Genomic DNA, 25,118 nt, shown 5'->3' with positions numbered 1-25,118 from the left:
CACTTACTATGTGCCAAGCACTGTTCTAAGCGCTGGGGTAGGTACAAGGTAATCAGGTCATCCCATGTGGGGCTTACAGTCTTAGTAAGTGCTTAACAAATACCATTATTATTATGATTATTATTATTATTATTATTAATCCCCATTTTACAAATGAGGGAACTGAGGCCCAGTGAAGTTAAGTGGCTTGCCCAAGGTCACACAGCAGTTAACATGGCAGGTCCCATGCCACGTACACCTTTTCTTGCTACTGTGTCACTGCTGCTGGTTGACTATTCTCTAATAGTCAACGGGAAGCAGCGTGGCTCAGTGGAAAGAGCCCGGGCTTTGGAGTCAGAGGTCATGGTTCAAATCCCGACTCCGCCACTTGTCAGCTGTGTGACTTTGGGCAAGTCACTTAACTTCTCTGGGCCTCAGTTCCCTCATCTGTAAAATGGGGATTAAGACTGTGAGCCCCCAGTAGGACAACCTCTTCACCTTGTAACCTCCCCAGTGCTTGGAACAGTGCTTTGCACATAGTAAGCGCTAAATAAATGCTATCATTATCATTAATAATAACTTTCTAGCCAAAACACGCTATGAAAGCACACATGATGTCAGAACCAGGTATACTCAAGCCTTGCCCCGCAACGCACAGACATGTCCAATCACTTTTTTTGCCACTACACTGCTTTCTATCTAGTCAGATGTGCATGGTTGGAAGGACGTTCCCAAATTCTGCAATAGCGGTCCATCCACAGTGCATAGTGGAAAGAGGGCTGACGGGAGAACTAGGAGAATTGACTGTTGTTTTAGCTATTTGCTTTCCTGGCGGTGGGGGCTGGAATCATCATCATCATCATCATCATCATCATCATCATCATCATCATCAATCATATTTATTGAGCACTTACTATGTGCAGAGCACTGTACTAAGCGCTTGGGAAGTACAAATTGGCAACATATAGAGACAGTCCCTACCCAACATTGGGCTCACAGTCTAAAAGGGGGAGACAGAGAACAAAACCAAACATACTAACAAAATAAAATAAATAGAATAGATATGTACAAGTAAAATAAATAAATAAATAGAGTAATAAATATGTACAAACATATATACATATATACAGGTGCTGTGGGGAAGGGAAGGAGGTAAGATGGGGGGGATGGAGAGGGGGACGAGGGGGAGAGGAAGGAAGGGGCTCAGTCTGGGAAGGCCTCCTGGAGGAGGTGAGCTCTCAGCAGGGCCTTGAAGGGAGGAAGAGAGCTAGCTTGGCGGAGGGGCAGAGGGAGGGCATTCCAGGCCCGGGGGATGACGTGGGCCGGGGGTCGACGGCGGGACAGGCGAGAACGGGGTACGGTGAGGAGATTAGCGGCGGAGGAGCGGAGGGTGCGGGCTGGGCTGGAGAAGGAGAGAAGGGAGGTGAGGTAGGAGGGGGCGAGGTGATGGACAGCCTTGAAGCCCAGGGTGAGGAGAATCATGCGGTCTCTCCTGCTGCCTTCTAGCTTTATGATTTTGTGATTTCACCTAAATTCCAAGGTCCCATAATTAAAAAGTTCAGACTGAATCAGGCTCCCTAAAGGATATCGTGGTGAGTTTCCTGGGGGAAAGGGCTGTGCAACCGGAAAACCGGTTTCCGGATAATATGTTGGAAACAAGAATAACTGCATTCATTCTTCTCCTAAAGCATCATTTAATTTCTGGGTAATAAACATTCATTCATTCATTTATTCAATCGTATTTATTGAGAGTGCTTACTGTGTGCAGAGCACTGTACTAAGCGCTTGGGAAGTACAAGTTGGCAACATATAGAGACGGTCCCTACCACTCATGCCAAGTCTAAAGAGTCCGTTTCATATAACAGAAACTTTCTTTTTTCAATGTCAGGATGTGGAGAACATAAAACTGAGTCCCTGGCAAGACCCATAGCAAGAATATTAGGCTTGACAGCGCCAACATGATTTGGTAATCGCAAATAATGCTTCCATAAAGAGCAAACTAGGGTACACCCTCCTAAAAATCTAGATACGTTCTTTCACAGCATGATATATTTTTAAAGGGGAAAGATCAAATGTTTGGAGGAGTGGCAGGTATCCAAAATAGGTCTTAAAGGACTATTAAAAAGTAGTATAGAGTCATTATTGCTGTAACATGTAATTGTGGTGTGGGAAACTTATGTTAGAGTATGCCCACTGTTTGCACTTCCTCTCTCCCAATTCTCTCCATGATTCCCTCCAATCTGGCTTCTGCCCCCTTCATTCCATAGAAACTGTCCCCTCAAAAGTCACCAATGATCTACTTCTTCCCAAATCCAGTGGCCCCTATTCCAACCTCCTCAGATTCCCAGCTTCCTTTGACACTGTGGACCACCCCCTTCTCCTGTCATCTAACCTTGGCGTCACTGATGCTGTCCTTTCCTGGTTCCCCTCCTATCTCTCTGGCCGCTCTTTCTCAGTCTTTTGCTGGCTCTTCTCCTTGGCCTTCCACCCAAGTAGCATGGCCTAGTGGCAAGAGCACGGGCTTGGGAGACAGAGGTTGTGGGTTCTAATCCCGGCTCTGCCACTTGTCTGCTTTGTGACCGTGGGCAAGTCACTTCACTTCTCTGGGCCTGTTACCTCATCTGTAAAATGGGGATTGCGACTGTGAGCCACACGTGGGACAAGTGATTATCTTGTATCTACCCCAGCAGTGCTTGGTACATAGTAAGTGCTTAACAAATACCATAATTATTATTATTATTCCTCCAGGCTCAGTTCTGGGTCTTCTTCTGTTCTCCATCTATGTGCACTCCCTTGGAGAGTGTATATATGTATATATATTTATTACTCTATTTTATTTGTACATATTTATTCTATTTATTTTATTTTGTTAATATGTTTTGTTTTGTTCTCTGTCTCACCTTTCTAGACTGTGAGCCCACTGTTGGGTAGGGACCGTCTCTATATGTTGGCAACTTGTACTTCCCAAGCGCTTAGTACAGTGCTCTGCACACAGTAAGGGCTCAATAAATATGATTGAATGAATGAATGAATGAGACCTCATTCTCTCCCATAGCTTCAACCACTATCTCTCTGCAGATGATTCCCAAATCCACCTCGTCACCCATGTCCTCTCTCCTGCAGTCTCTCATTTCCTCCTGAGTTCAGGATATCTCTGCTTGGATGTCCTGCAGACCCCTCAAATGGGACATGTCCAAAACAGAAATCCTCATCTTCCCAGGGCCTCCCTGCCTTTCCCATCACTTGTAATAATAATAATGATAATAATAATAATAATAATAATAATCCTCCCTGTCTCACAAATCCATAGCCTTGGCATTATCCTTGATTTATCTCTCACACTCACCCTGCATATTCGGTCCATCACCAAGTCCCGTCAGTTAAACCTTCACATCGCAAAATTCCATCCTTTCCTCTCCATCCGAACTGTGCTGATCCAAGCACTTATATCTCCCCTTGACTACAACATGGGCCTTCTCACTGACCTCCATGCCTTTGGTCTCTCCCCATTCCAGTCCATACTTTGTTTTTGTACAAAACTCTTCAGTCCATGTTTCTCCGCTCCTCAAGAACCTCCCTTGGTTGCCCAGCCACCTCTGCATTCAAACGGAAACACCTTAACGTTGGCGGTAAAGCACTCATTCTACTCATCTCCTCTTCTCTTACCTCACTGATTTCCTACTACAATCCCGACCACATGCTTCACTCCTCTATCGCCAGTGTACTTACTGTACCTCCGTACCAGCTATCTCACTTCTGATCCCTTGCCCTTGCCCTCCATCTGGCATAGAACTCCCTCCCACTTCATATAATAATAATAATGATGGCATTTATTAAGCGCTTACTATGTGCAAAGCACTGTTCTAAGCGCTAGGGAGGTTACAAGGCAATCAGATTGTCCCACGGAGGGCTCACAGTTTTAATCCTCATTTTACAGATGAGGGAACTGAGGCCCAGAGAAGTTATTGTCCAAAATCACACAGCTGACAGTTGGCAGAGCTGGAATTTGAACTTGTGACCTCCGACTCCAAAGCCCGGGCTCTTTCCATTGAGCCACGTTGCTTCTTATAAGCAAAATTTCCGTTTGATGCAGAGGTGGCTGGGTAACCACGGGAGGTTCTTGAGGAGCGGAGAAACATGGACTGAAGAGTTTTGTACAAAACTCTCAAAACTGCTTCATATACGACAGGCCACTTTTCTCCACACCTTCAGAACCTTATTAAAATCCCATCTCCTCCAAGAGCCTTCTTTGACTAACCCCTCACCTCCCTAACTTCTCCCTTCTACGTCACCTGTGCACTCATATCATTTAATTACTTGATAGTCACCCCAACCTCAGCCCCACAGCACTTATGTACATATCCATAGTTTATTGTAATGCCTGTCTCCCGCTCTAGACCATAAGCTACTTGTGGATAGGGAACATGTTTACTGACTCTGTTGCATTGTAATAATAATGATGGTATTTGTTAAGCGCTTACTATGTGTGAAGCACTGTTCTAAGCACTGGGGGATACTAAGTGATCAGGTTGTCCCAGGTGGGGCTCACAAACTTAATCCCCATTTTACAGATGAGGTAACTGAGGCACAGAGAAGTTAAGTGGCCTGCCCAAGGTCATATAGCTGACAAATGGTGGGGCTGGGATTTGAACCCATGACCTCTGACTCCCAAGCCCGGGGTCTTTCCACTGAGCCATGTTGTTTCTCATACTATTCTCGTTGTACTCTCCCGCTCTCTCATTGTACTGCTACTCATTGTACAAGAGTTTAGTGTAGTGCTCTGCATACAGTAAGCGCTCAAGAAATTCACTGATTTATTCAATCAATCATATTTATTGAGGACTTACTGTGTGCAGAGCACTGTGCTAAGCGCTTGGAAAGTACAGTTCGGCAATGCCATTGGTTAATTGATTGATAGTAAACACTCATTCAACAGGAATTAATCAGGGGGTAGGTTGTTAGAACTTGTCTCTTGGGTGACTTTGGCCCAGCGCTTGGCCGTCTAGACAGTGAGCTTGTTGTAGGTGGGGAGTGTGTCTACCAACTTGGTTGTATTGTAATTTCCCAAGTGCTTAGTACAGTGTTCTGCACACATTAAGTGCTCATTGTACTTCCCAAGTGCTTAGTACAGTGCTCTGCACACAGTAAGCGCTCAATAAATACGATTGATTGATTGATAAATGCGATTGATAAGTAGTTACTTAACTTCTCTGTGTTTCAGTTTCCTTTTCTGTAAAATGGGGATTCAAGAACTGTTCTTCCCTCCTACTTAGACTGTGAGCCCCTTGTGGGATAGGGACTGTGTCCAACCAGCTACCCAGTGCTTGGTACAGTGCTTGGCACATAGCGCTTGACAGACACCACTATCACTATTACGATTATCATCATTATTAGTATACCATCAACATTAATCTCTTTTGATACAAATTCTCTCTTATCTTTAGCAGGATGAACAGTCTTGCTTCTGGTTGTTACTTTATTAAATATCAAAAAGTTGCAGGAACACAAGGAAACATCAAGTATTGTGCAATACTGTACAGGAAGGCTGAGGCAGGGGCTGGAAAATATAGCAGCATCTTGACGGTTTTCCAAACATATGTGCCCAACTGTTTCTTCCAACAGCAAATCGACTTGCACCAACCTGCGGCTTGTGTTATACCCAGAGCTGGTTGGGGTTGTGGGAAGAACGTTTCCTAATACTTCCATTGCGTTACATCTAAGTCATGTATTAAAACCCCAAATTTTAGCAGAAATGAATGTAAAATGAAGTTTGCTTTCTGCTCCTATCTTCACCCTTTCAATCAATCAGTCAGTAATTGTGATCTTGGGCAAATCACTTCACTTCTCTGTGCCTCAGTTCCCTCATCTGTAAAATGGGGATTGAGTCTGGGAGCCCCATTTGGGACCGAGACTGTGTCCAACCCAATTTGCTTTTTATCCACCCCAGCATTTAGTACACTTAACAAGTGCCACTTAACAGTAAGCACTTAACAAATGCCACAGGTATTATTATTACTGGTATTCATTAAGCACTTACTGTGAGCAAAGCACTACATTTGGGAGAGTACAGCATAACAGAACTAGCAGACACATTCCCTGTCCATAGCGAGCTTACAGTCTAGAGGGAGAGACAGACATAAATATAAATAAAACAAAACCCACTACATAAAAAGTTGAATATTAAATATCTAACATGTTTCCTGAAAGCATGCTTGCAAGATAAATTGCTGCTGAACTTTTTTGTAAATATCCATTCTGTAACTTCCTAAAAGATCCCAGTGTCCATCAAGACACTGTACTTGATTCCTATCAATCAATCAGTGGTATTTATTGAGCACTTGCTGTGTGCAAAGCATTGTAGTAAGTGCTTGGGAGAGTACAGTGAGCGCCATGTGGGAGAGGAACTTTGTCCCATCTGATTATCTTGTTTCTACCCCAGTGCTTAGTACAGTGCTTGACACATAGTAAGTGCTTAACAAGTATAATAATAATAATAATAATAATAATAATAATAATAATGCAACAAGTGTTGGAAGACTCATTCTCTGTAAAGATTGAAGTATTCAGGGCAGAGGGGGATTGAGTCGGGGTGGAGAGGGCCTTCAACAAAGATGGAGCCAGAGTGGCTGGCTTTTAATTCTATGTGGGGGTATAGAAGGGGTTGCTGTCTCTTGCCTACTTGCTGGAAGTGGTATTGTTTAGGACACAACTGCCGATCCTTCTGTTTTCCCAATGGGGGACTTGTTATCCCATGGAGTGGATAGTTGATCTTTCTGGCTCTGAATTTGCTGGTGGTACCTCCTTTCTTTCTCCCCAGAAAGAGATGAGGCGATTGAGAAGTAGCATGGCCTGCAGGTTAGCACACGGCCTTGGGAGTCAGAAGGATCTGGGTTCTAATTCTGGCCCCGCCACTTGTCTACTGTGTGACCTTGGGCAAGTCTCTTAACTTTTTTGTGCCTCCGTTCCCTCATCCAAGCAACACAGTATAGTGGATGAGCCCGTTGTTGGGTAGGGACCGTCTCTATATGTTGCCAACGTGTACTTCCCAAGCGCTTAGTACAGTGCTCTGAATGGGCCTAGGAGTCCGAAGGCCATAGGTTCTAATCCCTGCTCTGCTACTTGTCTGCTGTGTGGCTTTGGGCAAGTCACTTCTCTGTACCTCATGTACCTCATCTGTAAAATGGGGCTTAAAACCGTGACCCCCGTGTGAAGACAGGGACTGTGTACAGCCCGATTTGCTTGTGTCCAACCCAGCGCTTCATACAGTGCCTGGCACATAGTAAGTGCTAAACAAATGCCGCAATTATTATTATGTGGAATATGGACTGCGTCCAACCTACTTAGCTTGTACCCTTCCTTTCCAAACTCCTGGAGCAAGTTGTCTACACCTGCTGCTGTGAATTCCTCTCCTCCAACTCTCTCCTCCAGGACCCCCTCCAACCTGGCTTCTGCCCCCTCCACTCCACTGAAACCGCACTCTCAAAGGCCGCCAATGACCTCCTTCTTGCCAAATCCAATGGCTCCTACTCAATTTTAATCCTCCTTGACTTCTCAGCTCCCTCCCTCCAGGCTTGCCTCTCCTCCTGCCTTCAGGACATCTGTATTTGGATGTCTTCCTGCTCTTCCTCCCTTCAAGGCCCTACTGAGAGCTCATCTCCTCCAGGAGGCCTTCCCAGACCGAGCCCCTTCCTTCCTCTCCCCCTCATCCCCCCTCCATCCCCCCATCTTACCTCCTTCCCTTCCCCACAGCACCTGTATATATGTATGTATGTTTGTACATATTTATTACTCTATTTATTTTACTTGTACCTATCTATTCTATTTATTTTATTTTGTTAGTATGTTTGGTTTTGTTCTCTATCTCCCCTTTCTAGACTGTGAGCCCACTGTTGGGTAGGGACTGTCTCTATATGTTGCCAGCTTGTACTTCCCAAGCGCTTAGTAAAGTGCTCTGCACACAGTAAGCGCTCAATAAATACGATTGATTGATTGATTGATCCATCCCAGCATTTAGTACAGTGCCTGGAACATACTAAGCACTTAACCAGTACCAGAAAAAAAGATTAGGTAGCTTCAGCTTCGTCAATCCACCTTACTAGTTACAAGGGGCAGGAAAGAAAATGGTGGGTTCATTCAAGAGGGCATGACTCCCCCAAAGTCAGTCTTTCTTGCCAATGTCAGTGTCAGCACAAAGCAATCCAGATACCGGCATACACCAAGTTCCAGGGAACTATATATATCTATGTGCATACTAAAGAAGGAGGAGTTACTCTCTGTGTTGAGTCTGAGCCCTGTAATGTGCCTAGGCCAATTACAGATCACAGAGGGTTTACGCGGTAATTGGATGGTGGGATTATGTCCGGGAGAAACCCATTCAGTCAGTGGTATTTATTGAGCACTTACTATGCGCAGAGCACTGTGCTAAGAGTTTGGGAGAGTACAGTACAACAGAATTAGCGGGCACGTTCCCTGCCCTTAACGAACTTATGGTCTAGAGGGGGAGACAGACATTAATATGAATAGATAAGTAACTTATGAGATATAATATAAAGATATATACATAAATGCTGTGGGATTGGGGGTGGGGAGAATATCAAATATTCAAAGGCCACAGATCCAAGTGTATGATCAATGTGGGATAGGAAAAGAGAGCTTAATGGGGAAGGCCTCTTGCTCATTATGACCTGCAGCATCTTTTTCATTCATTCGGTCGTGTTTATTGAGCGCTTACTGTGTGCAGAGCACTGTAATAATAATGTTGGCATTTGTTAAGCGCTTACTACGTGCCAAGCACTGTACTAAGCATTGGGAGAGTAGAATATAACAATAAACAATGCCATTCCAATTTACCTCCCTCCTTTCCCCCCCACCTTCCACCCCCTCAGTTTGACATAAGCGCTCTTCCCTCCCCACCCTTTCCAAACAGAAACTAAAGTCCCTACTTACAAATGCCTGGAACAGTCCAGGTAACTGGAGAAGGTAGGTTTAAGCGACTTCTGATTTCCTGGCCATCGTGGCCGGCTAAACCGAAAACGTGGCCGGGATTCATCGAGTCCGGTGGGCGTGAACTCGGCCAGACCGTGGTGGCGGTAAGAAATGTGCCTGTGACCGGGTCTGCGGTCTTGGCCTGCGACTGGCTGGACGAGTTCCAGCAGCAGCTCCTAAAGGATCTGTGCCAGGATTTTCGCCCGGCCAGCGGTCACTTAACCTTCGTCCCGTTGTCGGGGCCGTGTCTCTCCTTTGGGAGCCTGTAGGTGTGAATTCTTCAGTCTCTGTGAACATGGCTCTGTGTCTGGCCAGGAGCTGTTGAGGGGGTTGCAGAGAGGAAGATCTTGGGAGGGAGGACCCAACTCGGAGTAAGTGAAGGGGGGAACCTAATAATAACGATAATAATTGTGGCATTTGTTAAGCGTTTACTATGTGCCGGGCACTGTTCTAAGTGCCGGGGTGGATACAAGCAAATGGGGTTGGGCACAGTCCCTGTCCCACTTGGGGCTCACAGTCTTAATCACCGTTTTACAGCTGAGGGAACAGAGGCATAGAGACATTAAGTCACTTGCCCAAGGTCACACAGATGACGTGGCAGACTGTAAGCTTGTCGTGGGCAGAGAATGCATCTGCTTATTGTTACACTGTACTCTCCCAAGCGCTCAGTACAGTGCTCTGCACATAATAAGCACTCGATAAATAAGAGTGAATGAAGGAATGAGGGAATGGTTTAGAACCCCGGTCCTTCTGATTCCCAGGCCCGTGCTCTGTCCACTAGGCCATGCTGCTTCTCTGAATGGGAAACCTAGGAAAAAGAAGAGTGATATGGGCCCGGGAGAGGAAAATTAGGGATGTCCTAGGAGGCAGGGATGGAGCTGAGGGATGGTTTCTACAGGACGGGAGAGAGAGACCTTAAGAAGGTATTTGAAGGGGCCAGAAAGAGGAAGGAGAGGAGTGATATGGGCCCGGGAGAGGAAAATTAGGGATGATGATGGCATTTGTTAAGCACTTACTATGTGCAAAGCACTGTTCTAAGTGCTGGGAAGGTTACAAGGTGATCAGGTTGTCCCACGAGGGGCTCACAGTTTTAATCCCCATTTTACAGATGAGGTAACTGAGGCACAGAGAAGTTAAGTGACTGTCCTAGGAGGCAGGGATGGAGCTGAGGGATGGTTTCTAGAGGACAGGAGAGGGGGACCTTAAGAAGGTATATGATGGGGCCAGAAAGAGGAAGGAGAGGAGAGTCTGGAGGATGCAAGTAAGGGAAGAAAAAGATGTGTCTTGGGAAGATGGGGTATTTTTTGTAGTACATATGTGTTTTTGTGGATATGGCTAGAGTTATGTAAAACACGAACGTTAAGCAATTCTGTTGAGTGTAGATCCTGGAGAGAAGAGTGGTGAACATTTTATTGAACAGACTCTGAATCTACGAAAACTTTAGGTCAATCAAATTTAACTTTTGGTTGTGGTCAGGTGGGTGTGAATGAACCAAAGTTAGAACTTTGTAGGACTGTATGTGGAATGTGTGTCATTAAACGCGCTGAAGCAGCGTGGCTCAGTGGAAAGAGCACGGGCTTTGGAGTCAGAGGTCAGGGGTTCAAATCCCGGCTCCGCCACTTGTCAGCTGTGTGACTTTGGGCAAGTCACTTAACTTCTCTGGGCCTCAGTTACCGCATCTGTAAAATGGGGATTAAGACTGTGAACCCCCTGTGGGACAACCTGATCACCTTGTAACCTCCCCAGCGCTTAGAACAGTGCTTTGCACATAGTAAGCGCTTAATAAATGCCATTATTATTATTATTATTATTATTATTAAATAAGTTTGAACAAGGACTCTGGTATCAATCAAAAATAAATTTTGAGCAATATTGAAGAATACTGTGCCGTGGGAGAGTATAGGAGAATTACTGGACTTGGTCACTGCCCTCAAAGAACTGAGCCTGTTGTGGGCAGGGATTGTCTTTATTTGTTGCTGAATTGTACTTCCCAAGTGCTTAGTACAGTGCTCTGCATGCAGTATGGGCTTAATAAATACGACTGAATGAATGAATGAATTCACAAAAGTAAACTACAGCAGACACTAAAACAAACTATAGATAGGAAAAAGAAGTAGAATATAATAATAATAATAATAATAATAATAATAATAATAATTTTGGTATTTGGTAAGTGCTTACTATGTGCCAAGCACTGTTCTAAGCACTGGGGGAGATACAACATAATCAGGTTGTCCCAGGTGGGGCTCACAGTCTTAATCCTCATTTTACAGATGTGGTAACTGAGGCCCAGAGAAGTTAAGTGACTTGCCCAAAGTCACACAGATGGTAAGTGGCAGAGCTGGGATTAGAACTCATGACCTCTGACTCCCAAGCCCACACTCTTTCCACTGAGCCACGCTGCTTCTCTAAATATAAAATCATGCACTGAAGTGAATAGGGGGGTGCGGATATCCAGACACTAAAGTGGCAGTAGAGGGGATATAAGGTAGTGAGATTAGAAACTAACTAGGAAGAACCATCCTGGAGGAGCTGAAATTTCAAAAATTTCAGAAAATTCAGAAGCTGAAATTTCAGCTTTGAAGATGCCAAGAGCCAAATAATCTTTCAAGGAAGGGAAAGAGAGGTCCAGGCAGGAAGGCGGGTGTGAGCTCTCCAAGGGAGTGAGTCTAGATTGAGAAGAGAACGGGACTCATGACTTCTGGGTAATAGGCAAAAAAAGTGCTCGTGAAAAGGACAGAAAGGGATCGGCAGAGAGGTAAGAGGAGAAGCTTTAAAGGACTGTGTCAGAAAAACCAAGGTTAATACCTCTAGACTGTAAGCTTGTTGTGGGCAGGGAATGTGTCTGCTTATTGTTGTATTATACTTTTGCAAGCACTTAGTACAGTGCTCAGCACACAGTAAGGGCTCAATAAATATGATTGAATGAACAGAATGAATCCTGCCAAATGGGGATTTAATACCTGTTTTCCCTCTTACATTATACTGCGAGCCCCATATGGGATAGGGATTGTGCCTGACCCAATAAACTTGTAAATTATCAATCAATCAATCAATCAATTGTATTTATTGAGCGCTTACTGTGTGCAGAGCACTGTCCTGTACTAAGCGCTTGGGAAGTCCAAGTTGGCAACATATAGAGATGGTCCCTACCCAACAGTGGGCTCACAGTCTAACAGGGGGAGACAGAGAACAAAACCAAACATACTAACAAAATAAAATAAATAGAATAGATATGTACAGGTAAAATAAATAAATAAATAGAATAATAAATATGTACAAACATATATACATATATATGAGTCTCTCCTCTTCGTGGTTTGTCACACACCTCCGCCGCCTCAAAACCTCCAGCGCCTGCCAACCCGTCTCCGTGCCCTACTGGAAGCTCACCTTCTCCAGGAGGCCTTCCCAGACTGAGTCCCCCCTTTCCCCTGTTCCTCCTCCCCTCCCCATCGCCCCGACTCCTTCCCTCTGCCCTACTCCCCTCCCCGCCCCACAAAACTCGTGTATATATGTACATATTTATTATTCTATTTCTTTAATTAATCACGCACATATATCTATAATTCTCTCTATATTGACGCTACGGATGCCCGTCTACTTGTTTGGTTTGGTCTCTCCCCCTTCTAGACTGTGAATCCGTTGTTGGGTAGGGTTTGTCTCTATAATAATTATGGTATTTGTTAAAGGACTTATGATGCACTGAGCACTGTTCTAAGTGTTGGGGTAGATAAAGGGTAACCAGGTTGTCCCAAGTGGGGCTCACACTCCCAAGTAAGCACTTGGGAGAGTATAATGCAACAACAAACAGACATATTCCTTGCCAACCCACACACTCCGCTCCTCTAGCTCCAGCTTGCTCACCAGTTTCTGATCTCGTCTAGCTCACAGCGGACCCCTTGTCCACGTCCTCCCTCTGGCCTGGGACACCCTCCCTGCCTCTGTATAGGCCAGACTACCACTCTCCCCATTTTTAAAGCCTTATTGAGGTCACATCTCTTCCAAGAGGCCTTCCCCAGTTAAGCCCTCTTTCCCCAGCTCTCTCTCTCCGGTCTGTGTCATCTATACACTTGAATCTGTGACCTTTGGGCATTTGATATTTGCCTCACCCTGAGCCCCAAAGCACTTAGATGCAGATCTATAAATTATATACTCTAATTTATTTATATTAGTGTCTTTCTCCCCCTCTAGATGGTAATCTCACTGTGGGTAGGGAATGTGTCTATGTGTCTCTGTGTTTAGAGAAGCAGCGCGGCTCAGTGAAAAGAGCACGGGCTTCGGAGTCAGAGGTCATGGGTTCAAATCCCGGCTCCACCAATTGTCAGCTGTGTGACTTTGGGCAAGTCACTTAACTCCTCTGTGACTCAGTTACCTCATCTGTAAAATGGGGATGAAGACTGTGAGCTCCCTGTGGGACAACCTGATCACCTTGTAACCTCCCCAGTGCTTAGAACAGTGTTTTGCACATAGTAAGCGCTTAATAAATGCCATTATTATTATTATCATTACCAACTCTGTTGTATCGTACTCACCCAAGCCCTTAGTACAGTGTCTGCCCACAATATATGCTCTAGCAATACCATTGATGATGATGATGAAGATAGAAGGGGGAGAGCTGGTAGAGTGTTGTAAAGCCAATGGTTAGGAGTTTCTGTTTGAGGCAGAGATAGATGTACAAATATTAGAGGCTTTTGAGGCGAGGGGGGACATGGACTGAGTGTTTTTTAGAAAAATGATCCAAGCTGCAGTGAAGTGCGGATTGGAGAGGGGAGAGGTGAGAGGAAGGAAGGTCAGTAAGGAAGCCCTTGCAGCGTGGTGTAATGGATAGAGCCTGGGAGTCTGAAGGACCTGGGTTCAAGTCCTGGCTCCACCACATGTATGCCATGTGAACTTGGACAAGTCACATCACTTCTCTGGGCCTCAGGGACCTCATCTGTAAAATGAGGGTTAAAAGTGGGACATGTGGGACAGGGACTGTGTCCAATCTGAACTCATATCTACCCCGGTCCTTAGAACAGTGCTTGGCACATAGTGCTTAACAAATGCCATTATTATTATTATTATTATTATTATTATTATTAATAATTATTAGTAGTCAAGTCCTTGAATCAGCATGACAGTAGTCTGGGTGGAGAGGGAGGACAGATTCCAGACATGTTGTGAAGGTAGAACTGCCAGGGTTTGGTAACAGACCAAATATACGTTGAATGAGAGAAATTTGCTTTGTACTCTATCAAGCACTTAGTGCAGTGGTCTGCACACGTTAACTATTCAACAGTTACCATTGATTGATTGACTGAAAAGTGAGCTGAGGATAGTGCCAAGGTATGGACTTGTGAGACAGGGAGGATGGTGGTGTTGTCTACAGTTATGGGGAGGTCTGGGAGAGGACAGGGTTTGATTGGGTTTGGTTGGGAAGATTAGGAATTCTGCTTTGGTCCTGGAAAGGAACTAGCAGAGAGTGAGTAGTTGGAAGATGGTGATCAAGAAAGGGAGACAAGCGCTCCTCGTGTTTTTCCAAAGTGAGAAAGGAAGGGATCGGGGCTTAATAGTGGAGATAGATTTTGAAAGGAGGTGGGAGAGCTCTTGAGAGGTAGTGGAGGAGGATGACAGAATTGATCTGGAAATGTGAGGGAGTTAAGTGATGAGGGGAAGGTGTTTGGGAGCTCAATACCCACTGCTTTCTATTTTGTCAACAAAGTCGTTGGCAAGGTCGGAAGTAGAGAGAGCAGAGGGAAAGAGGTCTTTCTCTTTTTTCCTCCCACCAGATGTGGGAATCTGTGCATCTATCATAATCCTCAGAGGTTGTGGCTAAACAGTTTTTAAATATGACATGTGCAAGGAAGAAGTTTGCTATGAAACTCAGCCTGATCATTCATCTAGGGAGTTTATATCTTTTGGCCGCTGTCATAAAAAGCATTATCTGTGCCTCCCTAAAAAGGTATGGGTGTGAGCTTGTGATTAGAGAAGCCAGCGTGGCTCATTGGAAACAGCACGGGCTTTGGAGTCAGAGGTCGTGGGTTCAAATACCGGCTCCGCCAACTGTCAGCTCTGTGACTTTGGGCAAGTCACTTCACTTCTCTGGGCCTCAGTTACCTCATCTGTAAAATGGGGATTAATCAATCCATCAATCATATTTATTGAGCGCTTACTGTGTGCAGAGCACTGTACTAAGCGATTAAGACTGTGAGCCCCCCGTGGGACAACCTGGTCACCTTGTAATCTCCCCAGCGCTTCAAACAGTGCTTTGCATTGTAAGCGCTTAATAAATGCTATCATTATTATTATTATTACGTTTTTATTGCTCCCTGCCTACGTTTGCAATCTACGGTGAACCTAGTTTTAATGCAGGATATATGAAAAACGTTATTCAGCTCCCAAGTTTTGCCAGTTTGGGCCTCATCAGGCTTCCAAAGTAACAAAGTCTGACTGCTAAGTGTTTTGGAACAAACAGCAGCTGCCAGCTATTTTCCAGTTTTATCGCTCTGCTTATGGTAATATCTTTAGAAATCATAACAATTTCTCAGTGTTCCTGCTGGCAGGAATTCAGGGCTCTTCTTGGCCCTTTACAGATGATCGGGGAAGATTTGATCACTGATCGCCTAATATTAATGTAATTACATTTCCCGTGGCTAGCATCACTGTCTTCTCCTTCTTAATATCTCTGGTGAGTGATATTTCACATTTCCAGGAAAAAACAACAGTCGTCTTGCTTGCCCAGTCTACCCTTCTCAAACCCCCGATTAACTCGATATGGCGGATATATGTGACTAGCCTTCACACTCAGGAACTGCAAGGCAGAAATTCAGAAGTGGAAAGTAAAGTCAGTATCGTGGGTGGATTAACCACCTAAAGAGAAGGGCTAGACAACACCACTGGGAGGATGCTGGCTGACTCAGTCAAACAGAGATGCAAAGTTGCGGTCAGGAGCACATCATTTCTACTGAATGGCTACTGAGGGGCCAAGAAAAATATTTAGCTCAGCTCTTGAGATTTCAGACAGTGCCAAGTATCAGTCAAGCGTAAGCCTTTCACGGTTTCCTTTCATTTTCTCAGAGCTACGTATGTATAAAGATTAACAGCTTCTGTTTGGTAGGCCACTAGCGTCACTGAAATAAAATAATCTCCAACTCTTTCGCCATTATTCTGCTTGTTTTAGCTGCTTCAGTCAACGGAGAGTGTCCTGTTGTAGTCTGAGGAGAAAGAAAAGAATCTCTCCAGTATTTGTGTAGCTGAAACCTTTAGGAGGAACTAAAATAGGATCCGACAAGATCTGCAACTCGAGAAGGGACTGCTGTTGATGCTAAAAACGGGTTTGCTCTTACTCTTGCAATTCTAAGAGGTAAAATGATTTCGAAAAGCTACTTTGTAGTAGTCTCTCTTCAGATTGATTCCTTTTTGGTTTTTCTGGCTAATCACTTTAGATAATTGCTTCACTGAAAGGATTTCTTAAAGTTGAGGATTTTGAGAACAGTGTAAAGGCATAATTCGTCCATAGAAGGATAAATTGTCACACCGCATATTGTGATCAAATGGAGTTTATTTTGTTGTTTAACAGAAGTTGAGTTTTTGAAGCCGGAGTAGTGATCCCCGAGAAGTACATGCTCTGGCTTTGGCTTTGGCTTTCTCCCAGCTTTCTTCATTCTTTCTTTGTTTCGTGTGTTTGATAGTTCATATTGGGTCGGAAGGAAAATATTTTTCTTTCTAACTTAAAGCTCACTGATATTGATCCAAGAATTTGAGAACATGATTGTGTTGTTTTAAAATGTTGATAAAGAACAAAATCATATTTTCAAATAAAGTAAAATCAAAATGTATCTGTTTTTATCGAGGTCATATTTTTACGTGCATCTTATTCTGACTAAATAGATATTGAATAACCTAGGTAGTAATTTAATGAGAGCTAGATTGATTTAGATTTAGTATTTCACTTAAATATTTATCACTAGTTTATTTTAATTCTTCATTGGGACTGTGTATTGTTTTAGGTTTCATTTTGACTACTGTATCAAGCTATGACACTGCTCTTCAGCCGCTAATTCATTCTTTTATAGACAAAACTCCTGACTAGGAAGGTTTATGATGAAAGGCTTTTGAAGTTAAGTTTGACATTAATTGAATTCTGGGAATCGAGCGGCATACTACTTACTGCGTAGGAGTTGTGGATTTATTTGGTCCTCTGAAATGAGATTGATAAGTATCCTTGAGTCAGAGCAAAGTTAAAATTAAATTATTGGGACAATAGTGTTGTAGAGTTTTCCTTAGGTTGTAATGAGCTGACTTATCCGAGACTAAAGAATTTAGCAAGTCATTAAAATTGTGAAATCGGCAATGGTGTTCCTATAGTCTTTGAGAGCTATCATTTTTGTCCAATGACATTCTTTCTCCCTCAACTCCTTTTCCAATTCATCATCATCATCAATCGTATTTATTGAGCGCTTACTGTGTGCAGAGCACTGTACTAAGCGCTTGGGAAGTACAAGTTGGTAACATATAGAGACAGTCCCTACCTAGCAGTGGGCTCACATTTCAAAGCTCCCAGTTGAATGAAGGACACCGTTTGGCTGAAGATTTTCTTTCACTGTTGAGGGTATTTTTGGTAGTTAGTTGGTTTTTTCACTGTTGGTAATCATTGCAATCCTTGTGGTTGGAATTAGTCATGGTAAATCCAGTAAATACTAATTTTTGTTTTACAGTTTTTTTTACCCTCAAGTGGCCACGTGTTTCTGTTTAAAGCCTACCATTTGAGGTTTACATTACCTAGTTCCGAACATTTATTTTAGACCAGAATGTTTAACTGGGTCATGTTTTTGTTCAATTACCTTATTTTGGGCTTCTGAAAGTATTCTGAAATTCTGGACTTCAAATAAAGTTCGTGCAGTAAATAATGATGAATGTTTTTTCATATATGGGTAGGGACTGTCTCTATATGTTGCCAACTTGTACTTCCCAAGCGCTTAGTACAGTGCTCTGCACACAGTAAGCGCTCAATAAATACGATTGATTGATTGATTGATTGATATATCCTCAGTACCTCATCCACTAAAGCAAAATAAAAAAATTCATTCAATCATATTTATTGAGCACTTACTGTTTGCAGAGCACTGTACCAACGATTACTGATTACCTCAAAAACAATTTTTTCAAATTGAGACTTGTTCAGATCCTGGAAAAAAGACATCTAATGTGACAAAAATTGGATGGGCATTGTCAGAGATAGCCAGAACTAATTATTTTCAATTTTCTGGAACAGTCTCAGCCGTAATAGTTTGGTTATCTGGCTTTCTACTATAAGTATAATATCTTTATTTGAAAATGTAATTTAATTTCTTCTTGTTGTACAGCATTTTGGGTTTAATAATGTTAGACTACCTAATATCACATGCATTTTAATAATAATAATAATAATAGTGGTACTAGTTAAGCATTAACTATGTGCCAAGCACTGTTGTAAGTGCTGGGGTAGATACAAGTTAATCAGGTTGTCCCACATGGGGTTTACAGCCTTAATCCCCATTTGACAGATGAGGTCATTGAGGTACAGAGAAGTTAAGTGACTGGCCCAAAGTCACACAGCTGACTAGTGGTGGAGTGGGATTAGAACCCATGACCTCTGACTCCCAAACCCATGCTCTTTCCACTAAGCGACACTGCTTCTCATGCTTCCCATTTTCCACTTGATCCTTTTTAGATGGTCATCAAAACACTAAAGATAGCAATAAAATAGAAGTTTTCATTGAGAACATATGTAGGTACAAGATTCTGCAACGTAGCAGATGTTCAGTAAGTGCTGCTACTGATAATTTTATTTGTGTCAGCCCTGTTGGTAAGAGTGGGTGGATTTGTGTAAAAAATGACACTTCCAGCACTTGAACTAGACATTGATTGTCAGTGGGCCATCGTTTTGCATGCTCTAAGGGAAACTCCAGGTTTTAATTCAGAATATTCAATAATTAAATGGACTGGTGGACTTTTGAGAATCATGTGCTTGAAGATTAGTAATCAGGCATAATTTCGGGTGCATTCTCTTTTTAAATATTTTATGGAAAGGCAGGTATGATGATGATGGCATTTATTAAGCGCTTACTATGTGCAAAGCACTGTTCTAAGGTATTCAGGTGGTTCTTTTGCTTCAGGAGTAAGCAGACTGATTTATTTTCATGACTCAGTTCCTCAGGATACTGATAATTTGATGAACGTGCAAATGAAATATTTTTCTTTTTTCCTTTTTTGCAGACTCTGAACGTGCCTGTTGGTTAATAAAATGGATGAACAGCCACAAGGCATGCAAGGCCCACCAGTTCCACAGTTTCAGCCACAGGTACTTTATTTTGAATTAGTGTAGAAATATTCAGTATAGAAGCCAATATAATAAAAGCCAGTTTTGCAGGTCTAAAGCAGCGTGGCCCAGTGGAAAGAGCACGGGCTTTGGAGTCAGAGGTCATGGGTTCAAATCCCGGCTCCACCAATTGTCAGCTGTGTGACCTTGGGCAAGTCACTTAACTTCTCTGGGCCTCAGTTACCTCATCTGTAAAATGGGGATTAAGACTGTGAGCCCCCTGTGGGACAACCTGATCACCTTGTAACCTCCCCAGCACTTAAAACAGTGCTTTGCACATAGTAAGCGCTTAATAAATGCCATTACTATTATTATTATTAAAGCACTGAGGAGTTTTTTTTAATGATATTTCTTAAGCACTTACTGTATGCCAGGCACTGTACTAAGCACTGGGGTAGATACAAGCTTATCAAGATGGACATTGTCCATGTCTCACAAGGGCCTCACAGTCTTAATCCCCATTCTACAGATGGGGTAACTGAGATACAGAGACACAGAGAAATTAAGTGACTTGCCCAAAATCACACAGCAGACAAGTGTCAGAGCTGGGATTAGAACCCAGATCCTTCTGGATCCCAGGCCTGTGCTCTATTCAGTAGGCCACATGGCTTCTCAAGAAGTGTAATAAGTCATTAAGATACCACCAAATGTAATTATGGTTTTAAATCATATTAATCTCATCTAGACTGTAAGCTTGTTGTGGGCAGGGAATGTGTCTGTTAATATTGTACTCTCCCAAGTGCTTAGTGCAGTGCTCTGCACACAGTAAAGCTCAGTAAATACTATTGACTGACTGACTGACTTGGCTGGGGCAACTTTTTGGAAAAAGTGAAAATAGTGTTGGTCTCTTGATCTAAATGATCCTTCAACATTTTAAGCGTCCTGAGCAAGGTGTGATTGTGGGGACTGCAGCTGCTTCTGGAATGCAAATGCTGCAACCTGCCTTTTGTCTTCTAGCCTAGCTGATGCTTCCCATTACCCCTTGTACAACTCGTATTTGTCCGTTTCTCTCTTTTTGTTCTTCTCCTCCCTGTTTACTGTGCTTACACATTACTTGAGGAGGAGGGAGAAATCATTTTCGGAATCTGTTTGGGGATGTGTATTAGTTAGGCATGGACTCTATATTGATAGGAAATAATTGGATATTCAGGTTTTAATAGGCAGTTGTTCCAGAGCCAGAATGGTAGATGTTGGCCGTTAGCAACCCGCAATTGGTTTCTTTTACAAAGATAAGAAAAGAGAGCACAATTTGCTACTCTTCAAAGGTGTCACTGTGATTTTCTTTCCTTTCCTTCATTTTAGCTGCCTTCACTGAAATTGTACGTACAGAAAAGACCTCCTTTATGGTCTAAGAAATAGAATATTATCCATGCCATTTTTGTACTTTTCATTTTCCACATAGTCTGAAATAGAGCGTATTAACAATATATCTAGTGGTGCTTTTGTGTATCTGCCCTTGCCTCTGCCCCATCCCTACTCCTTCCTTTCACCCCGACACTACTCCTATCCCTGCTCCTGCTGCTTCAATTTCAATATCCTTTCTCTAGGCCTAGTTTGACTCTCTCCTCGAGCTGTTCTGATAGCTCCGTGCTTCACTAGCTCTCACTGCTTTCTCTTTTTTTTTGCTGGTATTCACTAAGCATTTACTATGTGCCAAGCACTGTACTATGCTGCTGTAGATGCAGCATGGCATAGTGGACAGAGCATCAGCCTGGGAGTCTGAAGGTTCTAATCCTGGCTCTACCACTTGTTGCTGTGTGACCTTGAGCAAGTCACTTTACTTCTCTGGGCCTCAGTTACCTTATTTGTAAAATGGGGATTGAGACTGTGAGCCCCATTTGGGACAGGGACTGTGTCCAACCCAATTTGCTGGTATCCACCCCAGTGCTTAGTACAGTGCCTGGCATATAGTAAGCACTTAGGGATTGTCTCTATCTGTTGCCGAACTGTACTTTCCAAGCGCTTAGTACATTGCTCTGCACACAGTAAGCTCTCAGTAAATGCGATTGAATGAAATACCACAATTATTATTCTTATTATTACTAAGTGTTGGGGTTGATACTGGATTATCAGGGCAGATACAGTCCCTTGCCCACGTGGGGCTCGCAGTCTAACTGGGGTGGAGTAGGATTTAACCCCCATTTTATTGATGAGAAAACTGAGGTAGAGGGAAGTTAAAGTGACTTGTCCAAGATCACATAGCAGACAAGTGGTAGAGCCGGGATTAGAACATAGGTCCTTCTAACTCCCAGGCCTGTGTTCTTTGCATTAAGTCACATGCATCATTCCTGCTGGCCTCCTTTCTCTTTTCTCTCCTGATTTCCCCTACCCATCTCCTGTTCCCACACCTCCCATGGCCTAGAACTCCCAATCACCTCTGGGAACCATCATGGAACTACCTTGGTTCCTTCAGCTGTGACCTGAAGGAGACCTCTTCTCAAGTATTTTGATTCTTAAAGTGGGTGACACCTGCCTCTATACTACAGTAGCCTCTAGCTAAAGTAATGGTAGGAGTAATATAGCGTAGATGCATGCCTACCCCATGGGGGTGGTGGGGAAAAGGCTCCCACTACTGTTTGAGACCTAAACCCCCAGACTCACTCCCTTGGTGAACTCATTCCCACCCATGGCTTCAACTATCATCTCTATGCAGATGACACCCAAATCTACATCTCCTCCTCTGTTCTCTCTCCCTCCCTCCAGGCTCGTATCTCCTCCTGCCTTCAGGACATTTCCACCTGGATGTCCGCCCGCCACCTAAAGCTCAATATGTCCAAGACTGAGCTCCTTATCTTCCCTCCCAAACCCTGTCCTCTCCCTGACTTTCCCGTCACTGTGGACGGCACTACGATCCTTCCCGTCTCACAAGCCCACAACCTTGGTGTCATCCTTGACTCTGCTCTCTCATTCACTCCTCACATCCAATCCATTACCAAAACCTGCCAGTCTCGCCTTTGCAGCATTGCCAAGATCTGCCCTTTCCTCTCCATCCAAACTGCTACGTTGTTGGTTCATTCTCTCATCCTATCCCGACTGGGTTACTGCATCGGCCTCCTTTCTGATCTCCCATCCTCCTGTCTCTCCCCACTTCAGTCTATTCTTCATTCTGCTGCCTGAATTATCTTTGTACAGAAACACTCTGGGCATGTCACTCCCCTCCTCAAAAATCTCCAGTGGTTGCCTATCAACCTTTGCATGAAGCAAAAATTCCTCACTGTCGTCTTCAAAGCTCTCCATCACCTCGCCCCCTCCTGCCTCACCTCCCTTCTCCCCTTCTACAGCCCAGCCCACACACTCTCTGCTCCTCTGCCGCTAACCTCCGCACCGTGTCTTGTTCTCGCCTGTCACCTCGTCGACCCCTGGCCCACGTCCTACCTCTGGCTGGAATGCCTTCGCTCCACACATCCTCCAACTAGCTCTCTTCTTCCTTTCAAAGCCCTACTGAGAGCTCACCTCCTCCAGGAGGCCTTCCCAGACAGAGCCCCCTCCTTTTCCTCTGCTCCTCCTCCCCTCCCCATCGCCCCCACTCCCTCCTTCTGCCCTACCCCCTTCCCCTCCCCACAGCACTTGTGTATATTTGTAAATATTTATGACTCTATTTTATTAATGATGTGTATATAGCTATAGTTCTATTTATTTTGATGGTCTTGCCACCTGTCTACTTGTTTTATTTTGTTGTCTGTCTCCTTCTTCTAGACTGAGCACATTGTTGGGTAAGGCCCGTCTCTATATGTTGCTGATTTGTACTTCCCAAACGCTTAGTACAGTGCTCTGTACACAGTAAGCGCTCAATAAATATGACAATCTGAGGTGTCTGGTCATCCACCAGTCAGTCAATTATTGGTATTTATTGAGCATTTACTATGTGCAGAGCACTCTGCTAAGCGCTTGGGAGAGTACATCAGAAATAGCGGGCATGTTCCCTCCATAGCCTAGTAAGAAGATCATGGGCTTGGGAGTCAGAGGACCTGGATTCTAATCCTGACTCCGCCAATTGCTTGCTGTGTCACCTTGGGCAAGTCGCTTAACTTCTCCCTTCCTCGGTTCCTCAACTTTAAAATGGGGATTAAATGCTTATTCTCCCTCCTACTTAGACTGAGCCCAATGCAGGACAGAGACTGTGTCCAACCTAATTAACTTGTACCTACTCCAACATTTAGAGCAGGGCTCGACAAGTAGTGATCACTTAACAAATGCCATGAAAAAGTTCCCAAAACGAAAAGAGACCTTACAGCCTAGAGGATGAGCTTGCAGTGAAGACTCAAAAAGCTACAAATGACAAGTTTCTGGCCTGTTTGCCCTTCAATGCCTGTTCCCTTGCAGTCCTCATTCTTTTCTGAAATCCCTGATCCTTTCCCTTTCATGCTCAGAATGAAAAGTATTTAGTAAGTGTCTACTTTGTGCAGAACACTTAATTAGGCACCGGGAAAAAATTCTCACGTGAGAATTACACAAAGTCCCTGGCTTTCAAGGGGCTGACAGTCTTAGAAGGGGCTCACGGGCCCACATTTTAAATTCCATTCCAGCTTCTTGAGCATTTCATCAAGGGTATCCCAAAATCTCCAGGGACATCTAGATGTGGAGTAATCTCAGATTTGTCCATTGAGGTGAGTGGCACTTTAGACGTTTGGCATCTCCTGTTGAATGTGTTTCTAATGGAAGGTAATGGGAGAACCAGCCTTAAAATTTATACCACCGCCGATTTTGAAATCCACAGTTTTTTCAGTCTCGCGTTTCAAAGGGAAAAGAAAACACTTTCATTTTTGCCTCCCACTGACACGGCCAACTGGGAAAGGTCGGCGTGGTGGTAGGAGGCGAAAATGAAAGTAATTGTTTTCTGGTGAGACGGTGGGCTGCCACACGCTATAAATTTCAAAATTAGAAGAATTATTCGGCATTTCTTTTCACACCATTCCTACGGTTTGCTGATCCTGTGTGTGTTTGTGGCGGGGAAGTGGGGGGAGCCTCGCCCCATTGGAAATGGGCAAGTGTCACCCCAGGTTTGAGCTGCCCTGTGGCAAGGCACGGGAAGGGAAAAGGTTTTCTTTTCCTTCTTGCATTCCGGCTGACGGTGAGAGACAGTGAAAGAAAGGCGACCTGACAAGGGATATGGGAGTCACTGCTTATTAAGTCTTTGAAAACCATTGCCACTCTCAGTAACATTATTTTAAAGGCCTCTGAAAGAACAGCCTCTGCTCCGGGATGACAATCTCTCCTTGTTTTGTTCCACGCCATTGGCCTGAATAATAGGGGTGATGTGGCAACATATGGTTAGTAGAGTGACTCTTTTACTTTTGTAATACTAATAGAAGGCTGGCTGCAAACTGAATAAACTAAGATTGGAATTCAGCATTTTAAGTGTCCAAGTACCAGTTCCCTTCTATAATAGCGAGTGATTTATATATTCTTGGCTTGGCCTTTCTATTTTTTTTTTTTGTTCCAACATCAAAACCTGTGACGGCGAGTCTAACGTTAGGAAATGACCTGCCCATTTCCCACAATTTTTCTAATGTAGCCTCTTGTATGTAGCACAGGGATGGTTTTATTTTGTTAGTTTTAGAAAGCAAGATTTTAAATTATCGGTGTATTATTGTGTTTTGTATAACTGTCCTGATTTCAACAAGTGAAAACATTTATAAAGTACCCTGTAAAATAAAAATATAGCATGCCATTTTAGCTTGTTATTTCAGATAGGGATCACATAGCCAACATCACTTCTTTTTTATTTTACTCTTTTGCAAAACTAAGATTGTGTTTTTGTCTGTTTCTAAAATTTCGTGGATATTTTTCCTAAAAATCAAGACACCTCAGC

At 43.7% G+C, this 25,118-nt stretch overlaps 1 protein-coding gene across 3 annotated transcripts in view; it reads left to right on the top strand.

Moving 5' to 3' along the window:
* The first annotated feature begins 9,253 nt into the window (after positions 1-9,253).
* NEK7 (NIMA related kinase 7) overlaps positions 9,254-25,118 on the top strand; it is a 176,622-nt gene continuing 160,757 nt past the window's right edge. Inside the window, exons 1-3 of one of the 3 annotated variants that reach the window (XM_038745466.1) lie at positions 9,312-9,335; positions 16,127-16,309; positions 19,204-19,288. In XM_038745466.1, coding sequence (XP_038601394.1) covers positions 19,232-19,288 — 57 coding nt within the window. In that variant the 5' untranslated portion in view covers positions 9,312-9,335; positions 16,127-16,309; positions 19,204-19,231. Of the gene's footprint in view, positions 9,336-16,126; positions 16,310-19,203; positions 19,289-25,118 lie in introns of all 3 variants that reach the window. The other 2 variants (XM_038745468.1, XM_038745467.1) reach the window with 2 other exon arrangements.

Source organism: Tachyglossus aculeatus, chromosome 4, assembly GCF_015852505.1.
Source record: "Tachyglossus aculeatus isolate mTacAcu1 chromosome 4, mTacAcu1.pri, whole genome shotgun sequence".
NCBI lineage: Eukaryota > Metazoa > Chordata > Mammalia > Monotremata > Tachyglossidae > Tachyglossus > Tachyglossus aculeatus.
This window is presented reverse-complemented; position numbering and strand designations above follow the sequence as displayed.